This window comes from Neolamprologus multifasciatus, chromosome 14 (assembly GCF_963576455.1).
Source record: "Neolamprologus multifasciatus chromosome 14, fNeoMul1.2, whole genome shotgun sequence".
NCBI lineage: Eukaryota > Metazoa > Chordata > Actinopteri > Cichliformes > Cichlidae > Neolamprologus > Neolamprologus multifasciatus.
In genome coordinates, this window is record NC_140452.1 from 12,132,636 (window position 1) to 12,155,657 (window position 23,022).

Sequence of the window (23,022 nt, forward strand, 5' to 3'; positions counted from 1 at the left end):
ATAATCACATAATATAGTTTGCTTGCATTAATGAATGCAACCAAACTTCAATGAACTGAAACAATATAAAGAAGATATGAGAGGCTGATAAAGTCATACAGAAAAATGATTCCTCTAGGCTACAAATGAGCAAATTCCTTTAGTCATTTTAATGGTTAAGTGGGAACAACTAATTAAGGGTTATTAATTAAGGTAAGATTTGTCAGTTATGTCAAACTGACAAATATTGATTTATTTTTTGAAGCTTTAAAAAAGGTTTATAGGTACAAGAATACAGTATAACTTAAAGAAATTCACCATATAAAAAAGTTTGTAATAACCACTTTGAGTGATCTTGATTCAAAGCGTTAGGTATTTCTTCATTTTGCTACACCAGTAGTGATTAGTTTGTGGAGATGTCACAAGTATATAAATTCAATTTGATTTAGCTGTTTTCTCTTAACTGTAATGCTGACTTGGACTTCTTTTTTTTTCTTTTTTTTTGGTCTCTTTTTTTAAAATTTATTTAGGTATTTTCAGTATAAAGATGTCAGAAAGCAGTTTATAATGCAGTCCAGGGAAGTGAATAGCAACGGCTCACATACACTATAGAAACGCAGGCATTATAAAATACAGCGGGACTCAGTAAAGTAGCTACTGCTCTTTGTATCCATTTTTGTCACTACCCCGTCGCCTTTCAGTCCCGCTGGTGTCGCTCACGCAACGAGTGGCCAGGATGCCTGCCATTAATAAGAGAATAGAAGAAGAAAGTTACTTCCGTAAACACAAGGCAAGTGCGATTTTGAATCCGCACACCGGTGTATTGTTAATGTGGGTTTCCCCTGAATTTATGCATCCCCAGTATGAACGGTAGGCAACCGTGAATATCGACAGTTACTCTATAACTTAACGTTTACGTAGTGAACAATTTTGTTTATTTATTTATTTATTTTTCTTGTCTTCTGTGCAACTCGTGTTGTGGCACGTTAGCCAAAGGTTAATGGTTGGCAGAAGACATGGTTTCGATTTTAGCTGATTAATCTACGGTGTGTGTAATCATGTGCACTTGTATTTACATATAAACCCAGCCCAAAAAGCAAGGAAAATGTGTTTGGTGGATGTATATATTTTGTTACTGTGGTTATTGACAAAAAGTCTTATACCGTTTGAAAGTCTGTTTATTTCCCTTTAAATTTGTAAGGAAAATTGAAAAACTCGCCAAATCTTTTCTGCCAAAGTCAAGGGTCTTATTCTGCTATTGACTCTTAGTTTGAGCTTCTGGCACCCCATGTGCTGACAATCACGTGCCTTATTGGTGCCTGATTATCAGCACCTGTGAGCATGGACTCTAATGAGATTTCTCCTGTCGCAGTTGGATCATAGAGACAGACTGTGGATAAGATGCAGGGAACTTTATGCTGATTGGATAGGGTAACAGCTTTTGGTGGAAACAGTGTGATGATATGGAGTGTCATCTCCCTCACTGTAAAAACAAGGCTTGTCATCACTGGAGGCAGTCTTAGTGCAGAAAGATCCCCACAGTCTGGAACTAACCTTTATTCTCCACGATCACAACACTCACCCTGACAGAGCGGGGTTTATCAAAGTCCCATTGAATATTTTTGGGATCAGCTTAGGTTTTGTGGGCGTTTGTGCCAGAACGACCAACACAACCACATTGGCTGACTTGTGACAAATGCTGGTTGACGAATGGGATGGCATCCCACAGCAGTGTGTGACCAAGCTGTTGACCAGCATGAAAAGGAGATGGCAGGCTGTTGTGGCTGTGTATGGTTTTCCACATGCTACTGAGGCTCCTGTTTGTTTAATTAATAAATTATTAAATTGGCAAAATGCTTTCTTTCTTCAGACTTTAATCATCACACTCCAGTAAATAACACCAAACAAGAGACAGAAGCAGAAAAAGATGTGTGGCATCAGCAGAGAAGATTTTTCATGGGTGCAACCCACATATTCAACTCTTCTGCTCAACCCAGAAATGCATTTTCCTTACAAATGCAGCACCATTTCAGGTCAAATAAACAAGCTTTCCACAAGTATAACTTTTTTTTGCCAAAAAGCATTGTTACAAAGAAATAATCAACCAAACACTGTCCTTACTTTTTCTGCTACGTTTATAAATTGGCATAGCAGCACTGAAAAATCTATAAGATAAAATAAATAAAGCAAAATAATAAGAATAGGTATAACATGCAGTATTATTATGTAGTATTTTTGTGGTGTTTCAATGTTGTAAGTATTCTAATCTGTTTTCATCCAGATGTCTCAGCCTGAATTATGTTGTACAACCTCTGATGCCATAGAAACATCTTGTGTGAGTGAGGATAAAGAAGCTTGTAAAGATGACTCTGCTGACACAAACAGTAAGCGTGTGGGCACTGACGGTGGCGCTCCAGACAGCAGTGTCAGGGACCGCGTGTTAAGGGAGGTAGGATTCACCAGCTCTGCCTTCATCGGTCCAGCATTTCCTCCACAAACAACTGCAGCCGAGTCTGTCATTGAAGACTCGCTGAGTGAGTTTTACAAAGAGCTTGAGAAGATCAATACCCCTGATGGTGCTAATGGTAACCCAGGGAAACAAGATGCAGCTTTTGATCAGCCACTTGTACCTGCTAAATTACCCACCAGCAACAAAACTCAGGATGTTCCTGAGGAGAAAATTGCTAACATGAGGGACTATGAAGAAACAGATGGCTCCCAAAAAAGTAATGGAAGAAAACAGCCTGCATGGCCTCACTGGTATCAAAATGAGCCATACAATCCCAGGAGGCAGAGGCCAGGCCCGGAGCTGAGCTCTCCCCAGTGGCGTCATCCACAACCACTGGACAAGCCACCACACCCGAGATTTCAGAGCCCACCATTCCCTCACCAACCACCACCGTATGCATTCCCAAATCTACAAAACCCACCACCACATGTGAACCCTACCTTTCAACATCCAAGCATGGCAAACCGCTTTCAAGAGGAGCTGCGGTTTCCACCTTTTTATAGATTCCCACCTCCAAATGTTTCCAGACACCCCTCTCAGGTATTTTGTGGAGGTCCTCAACATCAGTTTGACTGGGATGTGCATGGCTCCAGCTATGATGGACACTCAGCTAATGAAAATGTCAGGTGGCTTAGAGATAGAAGTGAAGAGCTCTCTCAGTTAAATGAAGATTATGACAGGCTCCAGAGATATGATTCAGAAAATGAACGACAGCAGCACTACTATCAGCCGCGTGACGACACACATGCATGCCATTCAGCCCTGGTGCTGATCTTGATGCGGGGATTGCCAGGATCTGGGAAATCCACACGTGCCAGGTAAATCTGTGTGTAATCTTAATTTAATTTTGATCTATTTATTCTTATCTGAAATTATAGCTTAAAAACAGCAGTTTGACACCGATTGTTTCCCACAGGGAGCTGCTCTCCACTGGCCCCAGTGGGATCATTTTGAGTACAGATGATTACTTTGCACACAAAGATGGCTACCACTATGATCCTAGTCTTCTTGGAGCAGCACATGAGTGGAATCAGAGAAGAGGTATTGACTCATTACAATTTCAGTCATTTAATACGAGTAAAGCAACCACAGTGCCTCTGTACTGTAGTGGTTTACATATTCATCTGACAAAAAGCAAGATCCCCCGGTCCATAGAGTATTTTAAATGAATGAGCCACAACATTAACACACTCAAAAAAGAGCCTAAGGCATTTACACGGTCTCCTAAACCTCTTTGATGAGCCCACAGCAGTTGGTAACCAAAAGGATTCACTGTTAACTTTAATGGTGCCTGATATCACAGGAGACCCCTGGAAGTCCCTAATTGGTTAGTGTTGTTTTTTGTGTGGGTTGGCCTACACAATTTTCAGGCAGGTGGTTTTAATGTTGTGCTAATGTGTGAGTGTGTTTATTTGAAGAGATGTTTCAGTGGCCTAGCTATCCAGCATTTAAAACAGAAATGTTAAGTAGGTGACTTTTTCACTGATAATGTGTGAGCAACATGGGGGCGAGAAGTGATTGTTGAAAAAAAAAATCTAATTAAATGGAACATAAAACAAATGAAACATTTTGCTTTAAAAACAGTTTTAATTTTTTTGCCAGAACTTGTCAGAATCTTTTCTTAATCTTCTCAGCTAGAGGTGCTCTTCATGATGGCCGGTCTCCCATTATTATTGATAATACAAACATTCAAGCCTGGGAAATGAAGCCATATGTCAAAATGGTAAGTGGCCATACTAAATATTTATTATTATTGTTGTTGTTGTTTTTATTATTAGTTAATATTTCATACCACTTTCACTAATCCTTCGAATTTCCAACTCCTGCATCAGGCTTTGGAGAGCGGATACAAAGTTGACTTTTGTGAACCGGACACCAGGTGGAAATATGATCCATACGAGCTGGAGAAGTATGATTTCTGACTCTTGATATTAAAATGCTGTTAGACATAGTTTAGACTTCACATTCTAACATTATCCTCTTTTTTTCTTTTTCTTTTACCTCCAGGAGGAACAAACACGGTGTTCCTCAGGAGAAGATCGCGCAGATGATGGACCGTTTTTCTATTCCCATATCCATAGACATTGTCATGAATTCAGAAGAACCGTTTCATGTGAACCAGAGACGTCGACCAGAGCAGCCGCAAATGATGAGGAAAAAGCCAAATTTACATTATTTCTAAGACAATTTAACAGCTTCGTTTACCTTGTATGACCATTTTTGGTGTAAATATTGTGATTTTTATAATTTGTGCCAGTTTTTAATATATTACTTTGTATACTGTAATTTTTTTATAAGAAAAGAGAAAAAATATTTTTCTGAGGAAATTAAAATCTGCAATTTAGTATGTAATAACATATTTTTACAGTATGCGTATTCTTCACATTACAGAACAACAGTGGAAACCAGGTTTGCTCTGTTTTAAATTTATTTTTTTACTCATTTACAAGTTGTTACAATTTTTGGTGAGCTTGATCAGTGATTTATCATCTTGGTTGTTGTTCTCTTTCTTTCTTTCTTTCTTTCTTTTTTTTTTTAGCTAGAAGTTGTTTTTTCCTGCGGATACACCAATAGGCAGATTTTCAGTGCCAAAATAGCCAAATATAAACATTGATATGAATTTTCTTTTTTAGTTTGTTACACTGGTGTTAGTGTTGTTCTTACATAATTAAAACATTGTTGGTCCAGGATCAGTGTTGCAACTGACCAGTCCTGTTGTCTGGGTATTTAGTTAGCATTAGCCAAGAAGCTAGCTAATGCTATTAAAAACTGTCACAAGTAAACCAATATGAGTAGCTAAATTTGGCTAACAGCAAAAATAACTTGATAATATATTGTTATATAGCACACATTAATAAAGGAAACACTTGAAGTGCTTTCTATTTGTTCCAGAAGAGAGTTTTACATAAGCAAATGTTGATGCAGGAACGACACCAACATGTGAATATCACACACATGGTGTGTCTTTGTGCATAAAGAAATTTAGTAGATTCAAGTATACCCTCTGATTTTATTAGTTTGCAGAACCACCTTTAGCAGCAATAACTTGATGAAATGATGAAACAAATCTGCTCGAAAGAGTAAAGTGCTTGGTATTGTTGTTCTGTTAAATGACAGAATTTCAAACAAGCTTTAACCGTGAGACAGTTGACCTCACAGCTGACTCTAGAATACTTTGGTATACAGAGGAGTTTTTTGTAAACTCAATGACTGCAAGACGCCGAGGTCCTGTGGCTTCCAAATGAACCAACTCACCCCTCTGCCACCCTGCTTGACAGCTGGTGTGAGGTGTTTGCTGATATGCTGTGTTGGATGTTCATCAGTAGTGGCTCTATAATATCTGCATTTTTGTCTTACTTTATGTCTCCAAACGTCATTGCCCCAGAAGTCCTGTGGTTTTTCAGATGCAACTTTGCAAATCTAAGCTGTGTTGCCATATTTTTAGAGAGATGAATGTTTTTTCAAATAATTTCAAATAAGCCATACGTGTTCAGTCTTTTTATATTATACTACCATGAACTTTAATATTTAACCTGCTAACTGGGGCCCGAAGAGGCTGAGATTGAGCTTTTTTGGAGACTGCAGACTGCCAAACTGCTTTTATTGAGGTGGTCATACTTACTGATTGGTCAGTTAATCAAGTGCATTCAAGCAGCAGCACCTGGCTGCTAAATGCCCTCTTATTTCCTATCAAAGCAGTAAATATGTACTTAGTTTTTCACAGGACTACACACAGTCCTGTGAAAAACTTACTTTTCTTTTTTCACAACTAAACTATACAGTAACGTCCATGTGATGCATTTTTTCTGTTTTAATGTCTTTGTGAAAACTCTATTTAATGCTTTTTTAGGGTAAATATTTTATGGCAGCTAGTAGAACAGTTTCCTAGCAGAAGAGCTTAAGCCTTAACAAAAGAGACTGATTCTGATGTCTTTGAGTTAAAGTGTTGGTGCATAATGTTTGAAACCAATTGAAATTTTCTAATTTGAACAGGATGGTTCCTGTTTTTCTTCTGTTCATAGTGGTTATTAGGAAATCATTTCCTAAGCTGTGCTGAGTCCAAGTGATCTAAAAAAGTGTGCCTGGAGCTAAAATGAGTGTCCAAAAAGTCAGAGTTAAACAAAGCAACCTGATAAAAATCTAGTGTTTCTTGTATAAAACAGATTCTTTGTGTTTCTTTGTTTGGATGCATGAAAGGATGAAAAAGAACCTCCTCTTGGCTCCTGGTAAACTTTTAAAAACATGTTTTTTTAAACAAAGGCTTGTAAATTGTAATTAGCATAAACAAAAACTAACTCTGTCAGTGTGCAAATGGACAGTATTGTTTCTATCTGCTGGCAGACTCAAAATTGGTGATCCTGTATTTTGTGTGCTCATTTGTGAAAGCGAAGCAGTAATAGGTAAGCCTCCAGTTAAAAACTGTTGCGTCTTTGTAAACACAATATGCCTCACGGACAGTTTGCCAAAGCAGAATAACCCATCTACAGCTGCTGCAGCCAATTACTGTAGGGAAACATTGAGTAGAGACCCTATTACTGTAGAAACTCTGATATAGCGCTAAACACCAAGTGTGGAGAGGTCTTTGTCTGATAGCATTCAGTGTTCATTACTGTGTGTCTCACAGGAAATCACATTTCACCCCACTGTTCCTGCTGGTGCTCATTAATGCGGCACAGAGGTGATGTTTTGTTGACTCTTTTCCCCCAATCGTTGTTGTGTGGGGAACCAGAAAGTTTTTTCTACACCACAGACTATATAGTTAAATGTGTGTCTGCAGTGTTATACTGGTTGAAAATTTTATGTTTTTAAGAAAAGTTATGTCGTGTTTTTGGAACTGGGACTAACATGGGACAAGTTGGTATCTGTCTTTGGGATCTTCATGTGACAGATCTGGGTTAACTTTCCTGTTTCTCTGCTTCACATTTTGCTGCACTGTTGTATGCTTAAGAATAGCATACTGATAATTGGATGCACATAAACTGAGATTTAACCCAAATGCAGTATGTGTTGGTATGAGTTAGAGAAAAGGATCAGTGAAGGGTGAAGAAAATACCAGCGAATGAGAGTGGGCAAAGGATTATTGTCCAGAATGAAATGCCACTGTGAGGTCACACTTTTTACAAAATATTAACTAAATAATAGGAATCCACGTGACTGGTTTCACTGGTCGTAGTTTTAATTCTCTTGAAGGCAGTGTTTCCGACTGATGCCCTTCCAGTCTTAAAAATATGTGTTTAGGGTTAGTTATTTGTTTTTTAGACTGCAGTATTCAGCATACTGCTGTCTGCAGCTTCCTATCTTTTCTGTAGAGGGTTTTTAACACTACACCAACTTTTTGCATTTTATAAATTTTGGTGTTACACATTTTCCACAAAAAAATAATAATAATGCAGGTTGATGTGATATGTAAGATATGCAATAATCTCTCTGTTTCAGTGTTTGTGGAAGTTTTAAGACTGAATCTAAGTCTTGCACAAGCTTGATTTTTGATTTTTGTAAATGATTGCCTTATTTGTTTAAAGGGTTATTCTGCACGGAACTACAAAAAAATGTCAGGGCTAAACTTTGAAAATAAATGGTAGGAAGGACACCCATAAATTAGATTTAACTGGTAAATAAAAGCTTATTGAATCTTAAAATGCAGAGCTGGCCTCAAGTATGTTCAGTATTTAAAAAGGCTAAGCCGTCCTGTGAGTCTCCCTAAGATATAATCTGACCTTGAGTCAAGAGAATCAATGAGGAGGCCCTTTAAAGGGGATTTCAAATGGATTTGCTTTCTGTCTTTTGATGTCAGTGCAGCCCTGTCTGCAGTGAAGAGTTAGCAGTTTTTGACAATTTAGCCTATTAGATTTACTCGCAAAATGGGTGCCCGGGGCAGAAGAACAAGATGAAAAGGCTTTAATGAGTAACTCAAGTCAATAACAAAGAAAAGAAACCATTTTAAATTTAATCTAGACTTCACTTTTTAAAGAGAAATTACACCCTCCAAAAACATTTTCTATAAAATTAAAGGCCCTTTGGTTCCACCCTTGTTAGAATAATAATGCAAACAAGCTTGAAGTAGTTATTAAAAGTCTTATCAGACCAGGAAACAGTAGACAAATGTATGTTGTCACAATTTGGCTCAAAATGAAGGCCTCACATAGATGATGTTCATTATTTCAATTAAAGTAATAAAACCAAAAATAGTATGCTTGATTGTCAGCTAATTAATATGTACGCAACGTCTCGGTGAACTGTAAATGAATGAGTGACTGTATGCATGCAAAAATAAAAAGGAAAACCTGAGATGCTCTGTCTGTCAGTAAGCCAGCATGGGGGAGAGGAGCAGAGAAGAGCCCCCGAGAGGTTTCGACAGCCCTGCTTTATAGTGCAACCCTAACTAGGTCAGCTTCACCCACCTGTTACCTAGAAGAGAGGCAAAGACACAGCCAAGAAGGAAAAAAACTGGTCTTGTGGCCGTCACTGTAATAGAATAAGATCTTTGAACTTTTAAATCACAAACATCAGTGCTGAGCAGCACAGCTGTCGACTCCCTTATCTTTAATGTAAAAGCTTTGACCTTTGTAATCCTGGAGCTGTTTAACAAGTAGGACCTTGATGAAGCTCGTGTCTGAATGCTGATATGGAGTTATAGGAAACAGCCCATTTCCAAAGAAAAACAAGATTATTCTGATGTCATAAAATCTTGTTTTGAAGGAGGATTGTTTCAGCAGCTGTCTAAAGAGGACTACATTTACGCAGAGATTGCAGAGGCAGGGAACTACATGGCGTTTTTATGATTTCTATTGACATTTCTATTTCATGTTCCATTATAATGGGGCGGAAAAAAGCACTGAAGACTTTGCAGTGCATTGTTCGTTCTGTAGGGGCGGAGTTTCAGTCACTGACCTTCTTCAGGCACACTTAGAAATGATCGTTCTATAAATAGCAGGGATAAGAAGTTATTATGACTGTATTGGTGGCTGGATTTAGCAACTCCAACAAACCCTCACCCAATGGAGTTACAGACCACTGCTGATATACAACAGCACTGGCCAGCAGTATTTAAAAACTACCTTAGAATGTACAGAAGATCAACTGTAACACAATTTGCCACTCAATTACAGGAAGTCAGGAAAGAGGAAAACAGGAAAACTCATAATTTGAGCAGGAGTTACCACACCCACACTTCCTCCTGGCACCACAAAGTCACAGTCTTTAGTTAACAACCAGTTAATAAATACAGCAGCAAGTGTTGATACAGTCTGTAGGGAGCAGGCTTGGACTAAAAGGTGCTAGCTTAAATCAATGAAAGGCAAATACTATGAGATAATGTCTGTCCCTGGGAAATATTTTCTGCTGCAGAAAAATAGAAATCTGCGTGCTGAGGACTCATAAGTGTCCTTGATATATAACCATTATGAAGGATGCAGCCTGTCTCCTAACTGAATTCATGATTAAACAGATTTAACAGAGTGTTTGAAGAGACTAAAAGTAATTACTGTTGTTTAACAGCTGCTAAACCTCTGCTGAGGGGACATCTGCGTTTCTACTTATTTTCATTAGCCGCCAGTTTAAATGTGTTTGTACTGTGTACTTCTCGGGTGCGGAGGTGCGCGTCATTTTAATGTGAGAAAGCCTGCAGCAGAATGGAGCAAAAGTGTGCTTTGAATGATGATGATGTAGGCAGCTGTGATGAGTGCTCTGTGCTCCCTAAATGGCAGTGATGAACCATAAATACGTTTCTGCTCTTAAGCATCTCAGGAACAAAAATGGCAGATGAATTCACAGCTGACATGGGAAGCAGAGGACAAGGAAAAGTGGATGTGACAGGCTAATGTGCACTAATTATTACCAGAGTAGAAAACACATTAAGTGGCTTAATGGTGTGGAACTAAAAGCTGTTTAATTTTTTTTATTTAGTTTTTAATATATGCAGTTCTTGTGTTATTAAAACCTTAGTACTATATCATTGCAAGTGGAAGATCAGGATGAACAGGATCCTGTAGCTCACCCTTTGTACTTGGTGCTAATGAGAGTAAGTGCTATTTACAAAGCAATAAAAAATGGGGAGATCATATCTCATTGAGGAGCCTGTAATAGTAATTAATTAGCAATTAATACCAACATGTAGGTGAAACTGTAAAAAAAAAACATCTTATGGATTACTGTCAGTTTCTACTTTAATTGAATAAATTTGTTTGTTTGTTTTTTTTGTCAGTTTTTATTGCAGCCTTGGGATGAAGTCAGGGACTTTGTAAAAGTTAAAAGCCATTAAGGGAAATGGGAAACGGGTGAAGCATAAAATGAAGGACCTCATGTTCTACCTGTCACGTTTATTGTGGTTGTCACGTGAGGCTCATAGCCAATGACAGCCATGCTCTGCAACCGCACAGGGTGTCATCTTTTTACACGCTGAAAACCCATCAGTTGCGTCAAGTTATATACAAGAAGAGCGGATGCTACATGGCGTGATTTTCAAAATAAAGGCGCAAGGGTGTGTCTTTTGTTATAGAAATCAGTAGTGGGCTGAATAGTAAAAATACATGAACATCCAATGACTGGACAAGGAGTAGGATCTTTTAGATACATATCATGAAAGTGGATTACCCATTTTACACAAGTACAATTTTGATGGTTTTAGTTCTGCCTAAAATTATTTCTAAAAGTTGGTATTAGTCTATCAAAGTCAAATGAAGGAGTATTGCATCATCTATAATACAGAGGTACAAAATCAAGCTTAATTTCCATCGAACAGCTGGGAGATGGGAATGTTTGAGCAGATGAATTATTGTTCCCATAATTAATTATTCAAGAGTTGGTGTAGCCATGTGGCATTGTTTCTGTTGTATAGATACTGACTAATTGGTTTGGGCATCTGACACGAGGGTGTCACGAGAGTGGGTGTACTGGACAAAGGATGCTGAAAATGAAGCTGCCAGGCAGAAGGAAAAGAGGAAGACGTCAGGGCAGATTCATGTATAGTGAAGGAGGACCAGCAGAGCGTTTGCGCGACAGACGAAAATACTAGTGATAGGGTGAGATGGAAGCAGGTGATCTGATGTGGCAACCCCTAGATGGACAAGCTGAAAGAAGAAGATACTGTGATCACTTTTGCAGCTTTATTAATTCATCACCAAAGTATTTATTATTTTTTTTACTGAGGCACGACTACTGTCACAAACCCTCAGATATTATGTGGTTTGTATCATTATATTTTTCTAGATGCAATTTTAGCTCCATCAACTTCAATAGCCTTTAAACTGAAACTGTTTACTAAAATCATGCTAGTTAAACTGCAACATTATCAGTTTAACTATCTTTCACTAGTCCAGGTATCTTTTTTTTTTTTTTAAATCCCTTTACCTAATTTCTAACTGTTTTACAGAATTGAATGTGTAGGTTTTGCTAGTTTTACTGGATTATTGTTGGTCCTAATTGTATTTTAAATAATTTCTTGCTGAATCAACTTGCTGAATTTACATTTCTTTTATGAGGTTAACATATGGGATTTCTCATTTTCACCAAAAATCATTGTTACTTTTTTCTTTGATTTTCGGTCATTGCAGTTTCTTAGTTTGCTGTCCTATTTTGGGTTGCTTTAATTTTGAAACACGTGACCGGAAGTTTTGCCCTATCTTTTCATTGGCTTGACAGGTGTGGAGCTCCCAGTCCTGGATTTGATGCCGTCCTTCGGCCAGTAGACTTCTGGCGGTCACACGCCGCACGTTTTTATCTTGCTTTTTTTAATCTGCCAGCACAATGTGGTTGTTGATGAGCTCGGGACCACCTTAAAGAGCACCTTCCTCTGATCCACATTACAGGTGGATCGTATAGATCTATCGCATGTGCGGAGAGGGAAGTTTACCTCCACCGACCCGAGGCTAGAGGCGGATAATACAACGGCAGTTTATACGGTAAGTGATTTTGACAGGGAGGCTGTGCAGTTATTGACACGGATTACGAGAAAGCTGTTTATGAATTGCAAATAAGTTGGTTACATTTTTGTTATTAATGCAATTCAGTATTTAAACTTTAGGCTGGTAAACATCAGTTGCACATATATCAAAAGAAACTTTGATTTGGACTAAAAGTTGTAGCTCCCCGATACAGAACAAGCCCGGTACCCCACCCATTATTAAATATAATATAATCTAGTAATATAGTTAAATACGGGGATCATTTAAATCTTGGGGGATTGATTGAATTGCAGGTTACTGTCCAGAAATTTCATCTGTCTGCCTTTGAATATATTAACTTGTTATTTACTGCTCATTTTACTAATGAGGAGGTCTGGTAGAATAAACCTCAAGATCTCTGCCCACATGTTCACGCTGGCATGCTTCACGGTTAAACCTGCTCTCCTTGGGCTTCCTGTGCTCAGCCGTCGCAGCCCTGTCTGTTCATACAGTCCTAACACCACTACATCACATAGAAGCACAGTGGAGGTCTGAGCTTGTTAACACGGCCTAGGAACGCATATTTAAAGTCACATATTCGCAGAATAGTGTACTCAGTGGCAAATGTTGTACGCAGTGGATCATGTATGATGAAAATATCTAAGTTAATATCTAAGTTATTGATTACTTACAGAATCTGTGTACAGAAAATGACTAAAATAATGGCTGATTTTTACCTTTATCCCCTGAATGCCCTGCACCTAGGACAGATCTGTGCACCAGACGTTGTCATCTGATTTAATTTTAGTTCCCATTGTCATTCAGAGGTAGAGCTCTGAGCCTGCCCAGCTGCTGGTTACATAATGTCAGCTGAGGACTGCCACAGTTTAGTGAGCAGAGGGGGAAACTCGAGTGGAATTGAGCACAGACAATACAGAATGAGGCCAGATTACAGCGTTACATAAGGGATGTTTTACTTCCACTTGGCTGAGATGATGCAGATGATGGTGGTCCAGAAATAGGTCTGAGCAAAGGACGCTGCGTACACTATATTTACAAACGGTGGAGTGAAGATAAGCTTGTTAATGCACAGAGAAGGCTCTGATTGTCAGTTCATAAAAAGAGATATTTGTATTTCATGTAGTGCAAGTCGGGCTTTGTTACTAATATCCTGTGGTAAATGTTTCCAGTAATTTTCATTGTGTGTACACTGAATGGGCAATAGTCTGTATTCCATTCAAGGACATGCCTAATGCCTTTTGAAAGAAATGGAGCCCAAATGTCTGGTGGCTTTCCTCCCTTCTAACCTTAACAAATCATCCTATGGCACTGCATGGTTCAGTAGGTTGCAATGGTTGCAACTACATCTATTAATGTTGATTTCTTTGCTGACAGTCTATACATCCTTCTGTTTACTGTCCAACCTGAAGTTATAGAAGATTAAGTGGGTTGAAATTTTGTATTGTACAATGCAGTTACAGATAAACCTCAAAAGTAAGCCCATATTTGCTGTGCACATTGATTTTATATGTTAGCGGTGAATTTCTGCTGGGATACATAGCACCACCAGCTCTCATCTATCGCAGCCGATTGAAGACAACTCTTATCTCCCATCTCCGTGTCACACAGAGCGGAAAGTCTTTGTCACATTGCTCAGTACAGGGGGAAAATGAGAAGAGTCTTATGGCACACACAGTCAGTGATTTCAAAGCAGATAATTTGCAAGCAAAAAAGCCAGTATTTGTCACTGATTTAACGATCACTTGTTGGTTAATAGTAGTGTGGGTGCAAAAGATGTTGAACGCAGATAAAAACAGAGACATCTTCTTTTCTGCTGGCCTTTCCAGGAATCAGCCATTTATTTGTTTTTGCCTTTGAAAGTGTATTTCCACCGTTGATCCGAGACTTAATGAATCAATTTAGGAATTTAAATGGGCAGCTGTATTTGTGGAGAATAGTAGAGTTAGTGTTCCACGTTGAGGTCAGCTGTATGTTAACAGTATAAGTAGGCAACAAATCATGGGCTAAATTTATCCAGGATAAGATTTTTACGGACAGGGGGGTTTGAAAGCTTATAATTATTACAGTTTAATTAATTTTTTCAGCATTACAAACATGCAGTTTGTACACATGTACTTCTAAGTTCTCCTTGAAGTCAACATGTGATCGAAACTGTTTTGTGTGGGTTTGCTTTGCATGAAATTAATTAAACCACGACACAATAATCAGAAAGATCAAATATGAGCTCTGAATAGCCAGATGTTCTTGTCCATTTCTTTTTGTGGCATATTTTTCTCCCCTTCTGTACCTTAATGGAGTGCACAATCCTTCACAGCTATTACAGCACTATCATGAATGTTAAAGAGGATGAAAACAAAAGGTGAAACAAAAAGATCCAAAAGAGTTGAATTCATGCCAGAGTTATTGTTTTGGATTTCATTAGTTTTTTTATGGGTGTGCCTAGTAAAGTGGCCAGTGGGGTTAGTGCTTGAGGGAGCCACAGCAGCAGCACTGCAGGAGCTGTGGGCTGCATCCTAATAAACTGGGATGACTGCAGTGGGAGCTGTGAATAACACAAACGTCACAATTATACAACCCCTGAAATTTTCTGTTGAGTTTGAAACTCTACAGCGTGTCCCTGAAGTTCACATAATGTCGGCATTACATACAAATATGCTTGAAAAAAAAACTAGAAATGTGAGCAACAATGTCCTGTTGTTGTCAAACATTAGATGGCCTGAATTTATATAAATATTGTCCCAGATACTACAACGTAGTAAAAGAATAAGCTAGATTGATGCACAATTGTGGGTACGTTCCTTTTCATGCACAATATTGTACTCAGGGCTTCATCTTAAGTGATAACTTTAAAAATAGTCTCTTTTAATCAATTAACTTTTATGAGCAAAGTGTAGTAAACCAACAAACAAAAATAAATACAATCAGTATTTGGCCTGGCTAAGCTATAACATATTGATATTCAGTACTGCTGTGCTTTATTTCCGTGGAAATTTAAAGTCTTTCTCAGGATTAATGAAGGTCACATTAGGTAAACGTACATCTTACAACAAAAGCTAAAGTCCAGACCTTCCACTGCATGTGACAGTGAAAGGAATGCTGCGATATATAAACCCCAACAGCAGCATAATGCTTACTTACAGAGTGTGAAGGAATCAATCAAAATCTCTCACTCAAACATGATTCATGTTTGTTTTGCATCCTGTTACTGACACAAAAGTGATTTATGCGTTGACCTTTTGCTTCCCCGTTACTGTAAAACCAATTTCTCACAGCTGCTGTGGACATGGACCTGCTAAGAGCTTGGTGAGATGAGGTGTGCCTATTTGCGGTGACTTGGTTAGTTAATTTATATCCTGTTGTCTGTGTTTTCCCGCAGTTACATACTCAAAGTGACAAATTATACCTGACTTGTATTCATAGAGCAGAACCTCACTGTGCACTGCTGGATGGATGTGAGAGAGTGCACTGATGCAGCTGGTACTTGAAGTACAAAGCAGAGGGTCTGATATTAAATTACCACCTGACAGATGTTTGTGTGTCCGCTGATTATGGTTTTGAGCTGACCTTGTGGGACTTTAACAAGCATGCAGAGAGGGTCTCCACTGTGCTATTTCTATTTAACAAGACCACACTATCACAATATTTTTTTTTCATGGTGAGATTCACAATTTAATGGAAATAACCAAAAAGACTCTTCTCCCCGCAGTCATGATGCTCTGAGGCCACTGCATGAGGCCGCCTGGGCGAACATGATGGAGGAGGCTGCCAGCCAGCTTGAAAGAGATCATGTACACAATGTCTACGACAAGATTGCTCCATATTTCAACGACAGCCGCTATAAAGCCTGGCCGAAGGTGCGGCAGTTCCTCCTGGAACTGCAGCCTGGGAGCATCGTTGCTGACATCGGTGGGTCTCCAGCAGTAATGTGATCCTGAAAGTCCAGTTGCAGCTGGCTTACATTTCTTGTGTTATGTTGTAGCTGACTGTCTTGTCTTTCCAGGTTGTGGTAATGGTAAGTATCTCCACATCAACAAGGACGTGTTCAAGCTGGGGTGTGACGTTTGTCGCCCCCTGGTGGATTTTGCCTGGAGCCAAGGACATGAGGTCCAGATGTGTGATGGGCTGCATTTGCCTTACAGAGACAGCTGCTTTGATGCTGTGCTTTCTATTGCAGGTAATGGTCAGAACTATAAGCAGTTATTCTAGATGAGATAAGAGGCTTTTTTTTTTTTTTATATTTCACTTAGTAAGAAATCACTCCCTTCATATGCATGAGCTCAAACGTCGCAGCCGTCATCGACCTCAAATTAAGCTAACTCATATAATGATAAACATCATATTACCACAAACTTGCGTTGCCAAGCCAACAGTGTGAAAAATAATTATTGTGTCCTACCAAAAAAAAGAGTGTAATTAGGTCCAAACTGAACAGCTGCACTATTCATTTATCTTCCATTATACACACAGTGTACATGATACCTCATAAATCCATGCTTAAAGCTGACAAATTCATATTTTTGTCACAGTCATTCATCATCTATCCACCAAAGAGCGTCGTATTCGAGCAATAAAGGAGATGGCTCGCACGCTGCGAGTGGGTGGACGCATTATGATCTACGTGTGGGCCATGGAGCAGAAACGTCGTAAATTTGAGAAACAGGACATCTTTGTTCCTTGGAACCCCAATCCTCAATTCCTTCCCGGCCTCAACAAACCGAGGAGGAGAACCACAGCACAGAGCGTGAGCGAAGCCATAGACAACACTGAAAAGCACAGGAAGGTTAGAAGCACATCCTCTGTGGCAGACGAAGATGATCTCGGTCGCACTACACCACAGCAGAGGACACACAAACTGTGGTTCTTCTCCAGATCTCTTGATTCTGTGTTCGACTTCGGAAGCTTGGGGATCTCCCGTTCATCCTCCAGAGACATGAGCACTTTATCTTCACCCACAGGTGAAAATGAGGGGAACAAGTTCAACCTGAGCGGGAGAGGACGAGGGCTTATCAAGCAAGTCTCAAGTTTCTTTTCTCCTCCATCTGTGGTCGGATCAGAAGAGGATGTCTTCGTCACAGAGCAGCACAAGGGACCGAATAATTCTGGAGGCAATGGCACCACTAACAACAGCAGCCCAGTGTCTTTAGTCCAGGAGTGTGGCTCTCTGGCTCTACCAGATCTAGTCTCCTTGCAGGGGGAGGACCTAAAGCAGTCTGGAGATGAAAGAGATGGAGGGCTGCTGGGAGAAGAGCTGCAGGAAAGCACACAGAGTCCTCAGGGTAGTGAAGGGCAGGTGGAAGGCTCCTGCTTGAGGTACTACCACGTCTTCAGGGAGGGCGAGCTGGCAGAGCTGATAGCGAATCATGTCGAAGAGCTTCATGTGAAACACACCTACTTTGATCACGCCAATTGGTGTGTGGTGGCAGAGAAAGTTCAGGTATGGAAAATATGACCGGAACTTGTCATATTTGAGTTCACTTTGCATCGCCTCTGCCTCAAGTTTTAGCACTGAATTCCACATGTGAGAATAATGACATTCTTTTCATTTAAATGTGCAAATGTAGCCATTGTTGAAGGTCTAGGTAACACTAACATTCTCCAGTGCTGTAATTCTCTCATGAACTATTTAAAAATGAGATTTTTATCCATGTATTTATTTATTTATTTATTTTATCCTAGAACCAGCTATATGTCAGACCTTTTGGAAAGCAGCAAATGGATATTTTATGGAAGTGTTCAACCGTGGCCGTTACTGTATGCTGTACCAGATTTTTTTTAGCTATTTATTCTTTTTCAATAAATCTACAGCGTGTCTTTTAGAGTCAGTGTTTTGTTATTTAACCCTAGTGGGCTGCATCACAGCTATTGATTTATATTTTAAAATAACATTTTTTCTCTTTGTGCTTTAAATATGAGCAAAAGAGAAATGTACAAAGCTACAGCATACTCTTCCCTCTGCTGTTATCTTTTAATATATTGATTTCAGTAGAGAATTCTTTCTTTCTTTGTGTCTGACCGTTTCAAAATCGCATGCTGCTTATCTCTCATTAAAAGGAGCCAAATTTGCAGCTAGTATCAGCTGCGGACTTCTTGGTAACGCTTCCTGTGAAACTGCTCGTGCGTACTTTTTCATTGCACTCTCATACAAGTTGAAAATTGTGCAGAATCTCTGCCGAAACATTAGTGCCATTTTCTTGTTGTTTTACTCTACAAGTGTTCCAGACAACATGTCGCCAGTGGGCGTGTCTGTGTGTGCGCGCCCTTGATGTAGATATTTGCAATAGTGGCATTGTGTCTTGTAACAATTTGGTATGTCTCAGCAAATCAGAAAACTGCCTCATGTACTGTGAATAAACATTGCACTCTATCACAAGTATATCGCTGCTTGATGTCAGTGAATGACATAATAGGTGAGACTTGAAAAACTGTTTATATCCATTGTGGTGCATTTCTTTATCTGTATAGTTTTTGTGGACCAACTAGGTTTGTCTTAAAAGTGGCAAATGTCTTGTGTGAGCTGATGTAAATACTTTGTTTTGGTTTTTTTTTATTAAATTTGTTTTTGTTCACGGGTGTTGTGTTGCTTTTACTCCCATTAACAACAAAGATTTGTTCATGTACAGTTTAATTGTCACACAGGTACAATTTGGTAAATGGTAAGCTAAAAGTCTTTATAGCCAACTTGCACATACTATACTAGAATCATCACCAGCCTACAAATGAAAGCCTTAATATTTGATTTGTGGGGATTTTTAAATAATTCTTTAACATGTAGTCATGTGAAGAAGATTTCCATTGGACTCTGCAGTCTATGCAATAACTAAATTATTTTACTGTATGACTGTATTGGTCTCTCACATTGTAGTGAAATCCTCTTCTTTTTAATATTGCTTCAGTTCATTAATGTTTATTGGCGTTCATTTATGTACAGCTCTTAAAAGCCACACCACACTAGCATTTAAATCTGGTCTGGGTCACTACAACATCTTGAGTCTTTTCTTTTTCAAACATTTTATTGTAGATCGAGGTTGACTCAATGACCGCAAGGTGCCCAAATCCTGTGAATACAAAACAAACCCGAACCATTATCCCTCCACCACCGTGCTTGTGAGCTGATATGTGGTCTTTGCATTGACATGCTGTGTTTTGTACCCCAAATGGCGCAATCCATTATGGACAAACATCTCTACTTTAGTCTCATCTGGCCAGAGGACATTGTTGCAGAAGTTTATTTAAATGTAGGACTGTCCTCCCTGACAGTTGTATTGTCTGACCTTTGAGTGAATTTTGTGGAATTTCCACTCCTGGTAAGATTGTGGCATTAACAGGGAGCTGAAAGCTCCAGTCCAGAAAACTACCAGAAACTCTGCTTTTGTGTTTTTGACCAATTAATCAAGAGCATTTGATAAGCAGCACCTCTTGATTCTTATATAAACAGTTTTTCCACAGGACTGTACTGAGTTCCATGAAAACCTTTTTTTCAGATAAATGTAAAAAAATATGTTGTTATGGTAGCTGTGATGTCCCTATAACAATATAATTGTAGTTACAAGACCATCATTGCAACGAACCAAAAATGAGTGAAATAATAAGTTCTAATATGTGACCGCATAAGATGTATCACTCCTACAGTTAATCTTAATTGTGTAAATTAAATAAATATGCCAAAGTAACTGACGTACTGGTCAGTTTCTACATTTTTGAAACTTTCCAAATGACCATGGCATTGACTCTCAAATGTCAGCTACCCACTGAGGATCCTCTTGATTAGGGAGGCAAGTTTTACATACCACACTCCCTCCAAACCTGAAACATGAATAGCAAGGTTATAATGAGAACTCGTTTTTTAAACTGATCGTTTCTGTACATAGAAGACTTGTTTGTCCAATTTTATCTGCTGTGTTTCATTTACCTGAGTTGCTGCTCTGTGGACGATAGAGTGTCTGAGTGCCAGTCTATCGATGTCTCTAGAGTATCCTCCACCAATAACAGCAGCGATAGGGACACCTCTTTTCACCACAGTCTTCAGCACAAACAAATCTCTCTGATAGAGCCCTAAGGGACACTTAAAGTCATTCAAAAAGTCTGTAAGTGATTTGAAGGTAAAAACACCTGGGTGTAAAACAGAATGGCTCACCTTGGTCTGTCAGGCGAAGCCTTCCGAGTTCATCTTCCCAGTGAGGATCAACCCCTGCGTCATACAAAACCACGTCTGGGCGAAAGGTTTCCAGCAGCCAGGGAAGGTGGGCTTCAACTGTTGGGTACACCATCAGACATATTAGTGAGTTTTTAGAAGCATCTTCAATGAAAATCATCTTCAATGAAAATCATCTTAACGTACAGAAAAAAAACAGTTTCAAAATTAGCAAGGACAAAAACAACAATTCTCACAAACTGAAAACAGTAGTGCTAGAATTGCAATTCAGTGATTAGATATTTATTAATATGGAGAGTATCTACATACCTGTAGAGAGGTAATCCTTGTCCTCCAGCCCAACCTCCACACTGATATCAAGGTCGCTCTGTTGTTTACGAAGTGGGAAGTTTTTCCCACAGTGCACTGAGAATGTAAACACAGAAGGCTCCTCTTTAAAGATGAAAGCGGTGCCATCACCCTATAGGATGTTTGACACATGAAAAAAGTTTAGCTTCTCAACAAAGACAAATGCTAATCCACAACAGAGACTAGTGCACTCCACCTGATGAACATCTAGATCCACAATGAGAACTTTGCGTTTAGTAGAAGGAGAATTAGGAGAATTGTCCATCGTGTATTTGGCTGCGACTGCAAGATCATTGAGGAGACAAAACCCCGAACCATAGCTGGGAAAAGCATGATGAGTTCCTCCTGCTGTGCTGCAAGCCAGACCCCTCTGCAGAGCGACTTCAGCAGCTAAAACAGTCCCACCTGGCAATGGCAGAGAACGTTAACAGCAAACATAATGCAATCTTTCCGGGTCACGTGTACGTCATGAATTTCTCTCACCTGTTTCATATCGACAGCGCCTCACTATGCCTTCACTCCAGGGAAAGCCTGTCCTCCTTTGCTCTTGCTCATTTATTTTCCCATTTATGAAGTTGTCCAGGTAGTCCTCGGTGTGCACACACCTCAGTAAATCCTTAGAGGCAATTTCAGGGACCCACACCTACTGTAAGAAAGGAAAAGGCACATCAACAGGAAAATGTGCTTTCCAATAAATACTACTTTTAATAGCAGCAGTGATATTCACTATTAGTTGGTCTTGTTATGTTTAGAAACTGGATGCCTGTAAATCATAAAAAAGTCCAACTGTTTTGTCGAAAAAAACAATGCTTGTAGTGACACACAAGCAGGAAAAACGTATTATCTGTCATTTATTATTAAATAATCGATTACAATCACGGGCAGATATCATAAAAGTGTCTCACTCACCTGTTTCTCTGTAATGACCTGATCTCCGAGCAAACACTGTAAAACCCGGGGAAACTTGCCCATTGGAAACCTGTGATTGGGTGGGAGGTCACACACATACTTGCTGTGATGAACTACTGGAAGTGCGCTAGATTCGTGTCTCACCTGCGAGATGAAAAAGGTGAGTTTTTTAATGCACCCACTGCGGCGTTCAGGGGAAAAAATACTTCAGTTCACTTTGTTTAAATTATCATACAAACTTCTTACTAGTTCAGCATGGAAGCACCTGCAGGAGGTGAGAGCTTCACCAATCATCAACCACGCGACTTTGGAGCGAGGTCCTTTAGAGAACAGTCGCTTAATGCAGGTCATTTCTAAGACAGGAAGCAATGAATGACAGTCGCTTACTTAAGACGGGAGAATGCTACATTATACACAGTTACGATGTTATGAAACGAGACAGGAAGTCCATAAAGTGTCCCGTCTGTACTGTGTAACGGGATGCTTGGCTGTTACAGCTCCTCCTCAATCTACTGCTGCCATCTTCTGTTATGGAGTGCAAATAACTTTCTGTGCTGCTGTCACGGTTTCTTTCTACTGCTTTGTTTTCTACTATAGTACAACTTGATGGTGAGTATTTTTTTTTTTAATCAGTCGTATCCTATCCACAGATTTACACGCATATACTATTTCAGTATTATGCAAAAATCTTGAACCACCTCTTAATGTTTTATCATTTGCTAGGAGAATGTGTGCAGGAGAATGACTTTATGCTTGAACACAGTCTGAACTCTCGGTAATATAAGTAGTCTTCACAAGTAGCGCTCCAGGTTTATTGAAGGACATTTTAAATCTTTTTTTTCCTTTTTTTTAGTTGGCTGGTTTTTGTTTTATTCTCTATCAACATGACCCCACACTGCTTTAATAAAGTTGAGGAGAAGCTATTCCATCACTGATAGTGATCCATTATGTGTTTTTCTATCCAGGTGTGCTTTCACTGCATTAGGATTGTGCTTAGAATGGTTGTCATGCTGAAGTGTACTTCTGATGACTGTAAACACTCATTGTTTTACCTCTCTCATTTGGGTTCATCACTTAATAAGAGCTGCCGTCACTGATTTTCAGTCCAGTCCATTTGTTGGGTAATTTAGCATACCTCAGTCATTTCCCCCTGTTTCCCTTCCTTAATAATACTTTCTTGATAGCCATCCTTCCACTCAGACCATTCATGATGAAGCTACAGC

General features: G+C 39.2%; 4 protein-coding genes across 9 annotated transcripts in view; 3 read left to right on the forward strand and 1 right to left on the reverse strand.

The window, feature by feature from the left end:
• The first annotated feature begins 715 nt into the window (after window positions 1-715).
• Window positions 716-11,818, forward strand: n4bp2l2 (NEDD4 binding protein 2-like 2). Of its 4 annotated transcripts, none has more exons than XM_085131457.1 (6): window positions 716-769; window positions 2,261-3,306; window positions 3,405-3,529; window positions 4,123-4,211; window positions 4,321-4,397; window positions 4,496-11,818. In XM_085131457.1, the coding sequence occupies exons 1-6, from the start codon at window positions 716-718 to the stop codon at window positions 4,668-4,670; spliced, it is 1,566 nt and encodes a 521-aa protein (XP_084987583.1). In that variant the 3' UTR covers window positions 4,671-11,818. The 4 variants fall into 4 exon arrangements, with proteins under 4 accessions (XP_084987583.1, XP_084987580.1, XP_084987582.1 ...); XM_085131454.1 differs by having other exon boundaries at window positions 732-849; XM_085131456.1 differs by lacking the exon at window positions 716-769 and adding an exon at window positions 880-1,025.
• Window positions 4,970-22,297, reverse strand: hdac12 (histone deacetylase 12). Of its 3 annotated transcripts, none has more exons than XR_014868829.1 (8): window positions 22,046-22,297; window positions 21,800-21,943; window positions 21,374-21,533; window positions 21,087-21,295; window positions 20,852-21,002; window positions 20,525-20,641; window positions 20,300-20,431; window positions 4,970-20,193 (listed from the first exon to the last, which is right to left on the reverse strand). XR_014868829.1 is itself a non-coding variant. In XM_085131461.1 (8 exons), the coding sequence occupies exons 1-8, from the start codon at window positions 22,148-22,150 to the stop codon at window positions 20,170-20,172; spliced, it is 1,053 nt and encodes a 350-aa protein (XP_084987587.1). In that variant the 5' UTR covers window positions 22,151-22,294; the 3' UTR covers window positions 4,970-20,169. The 3 variants fall into 3 exon arrangements, 2 of the variants coding, with proteins under 2 accessions (XP_084987587.1, XP_084987585.1); XM_085131461.1 differs by having other exon boundaries at window positions 20,300-20,442; window positions 22,046-22,294; XM_085131459.1 differs by having other exon boundaries at window positions 4,970-20,442.
• trmt9b (tRNA methyltransferase 9B) lies at window positions 16,140-17,839 on the forward strand. Its single transcript, XM_085131458.1, has 3 exons — window positions 16,140-16,296; window positions 16,391-16,564; window positions 16,917-17,839. The coding sequence occupies exons 1-3, from the start codon at window positions 16,140-16,142 to the stop codon at window positions 17,837-17,839; spliced, it is 1,254 nt and encodes a 417-aa protein (XP_084987584.1).
• stard13b (StAR related lipid transfer domain containing 13b) overlaps window positions 21,941-23,022 on the forward strand; it is a 70,608-nt gene continuing 69,526 nt past the window's right edge. The window contains exon 1 of the mRNA XM_085131441.1: window positions 21,941-21,959. The gene's annotated coding sequence lies outside the window, so the exon portion shown is untranslated. The remainder of the gene's footprint in view (window positions 21,960-23,022) is intronic.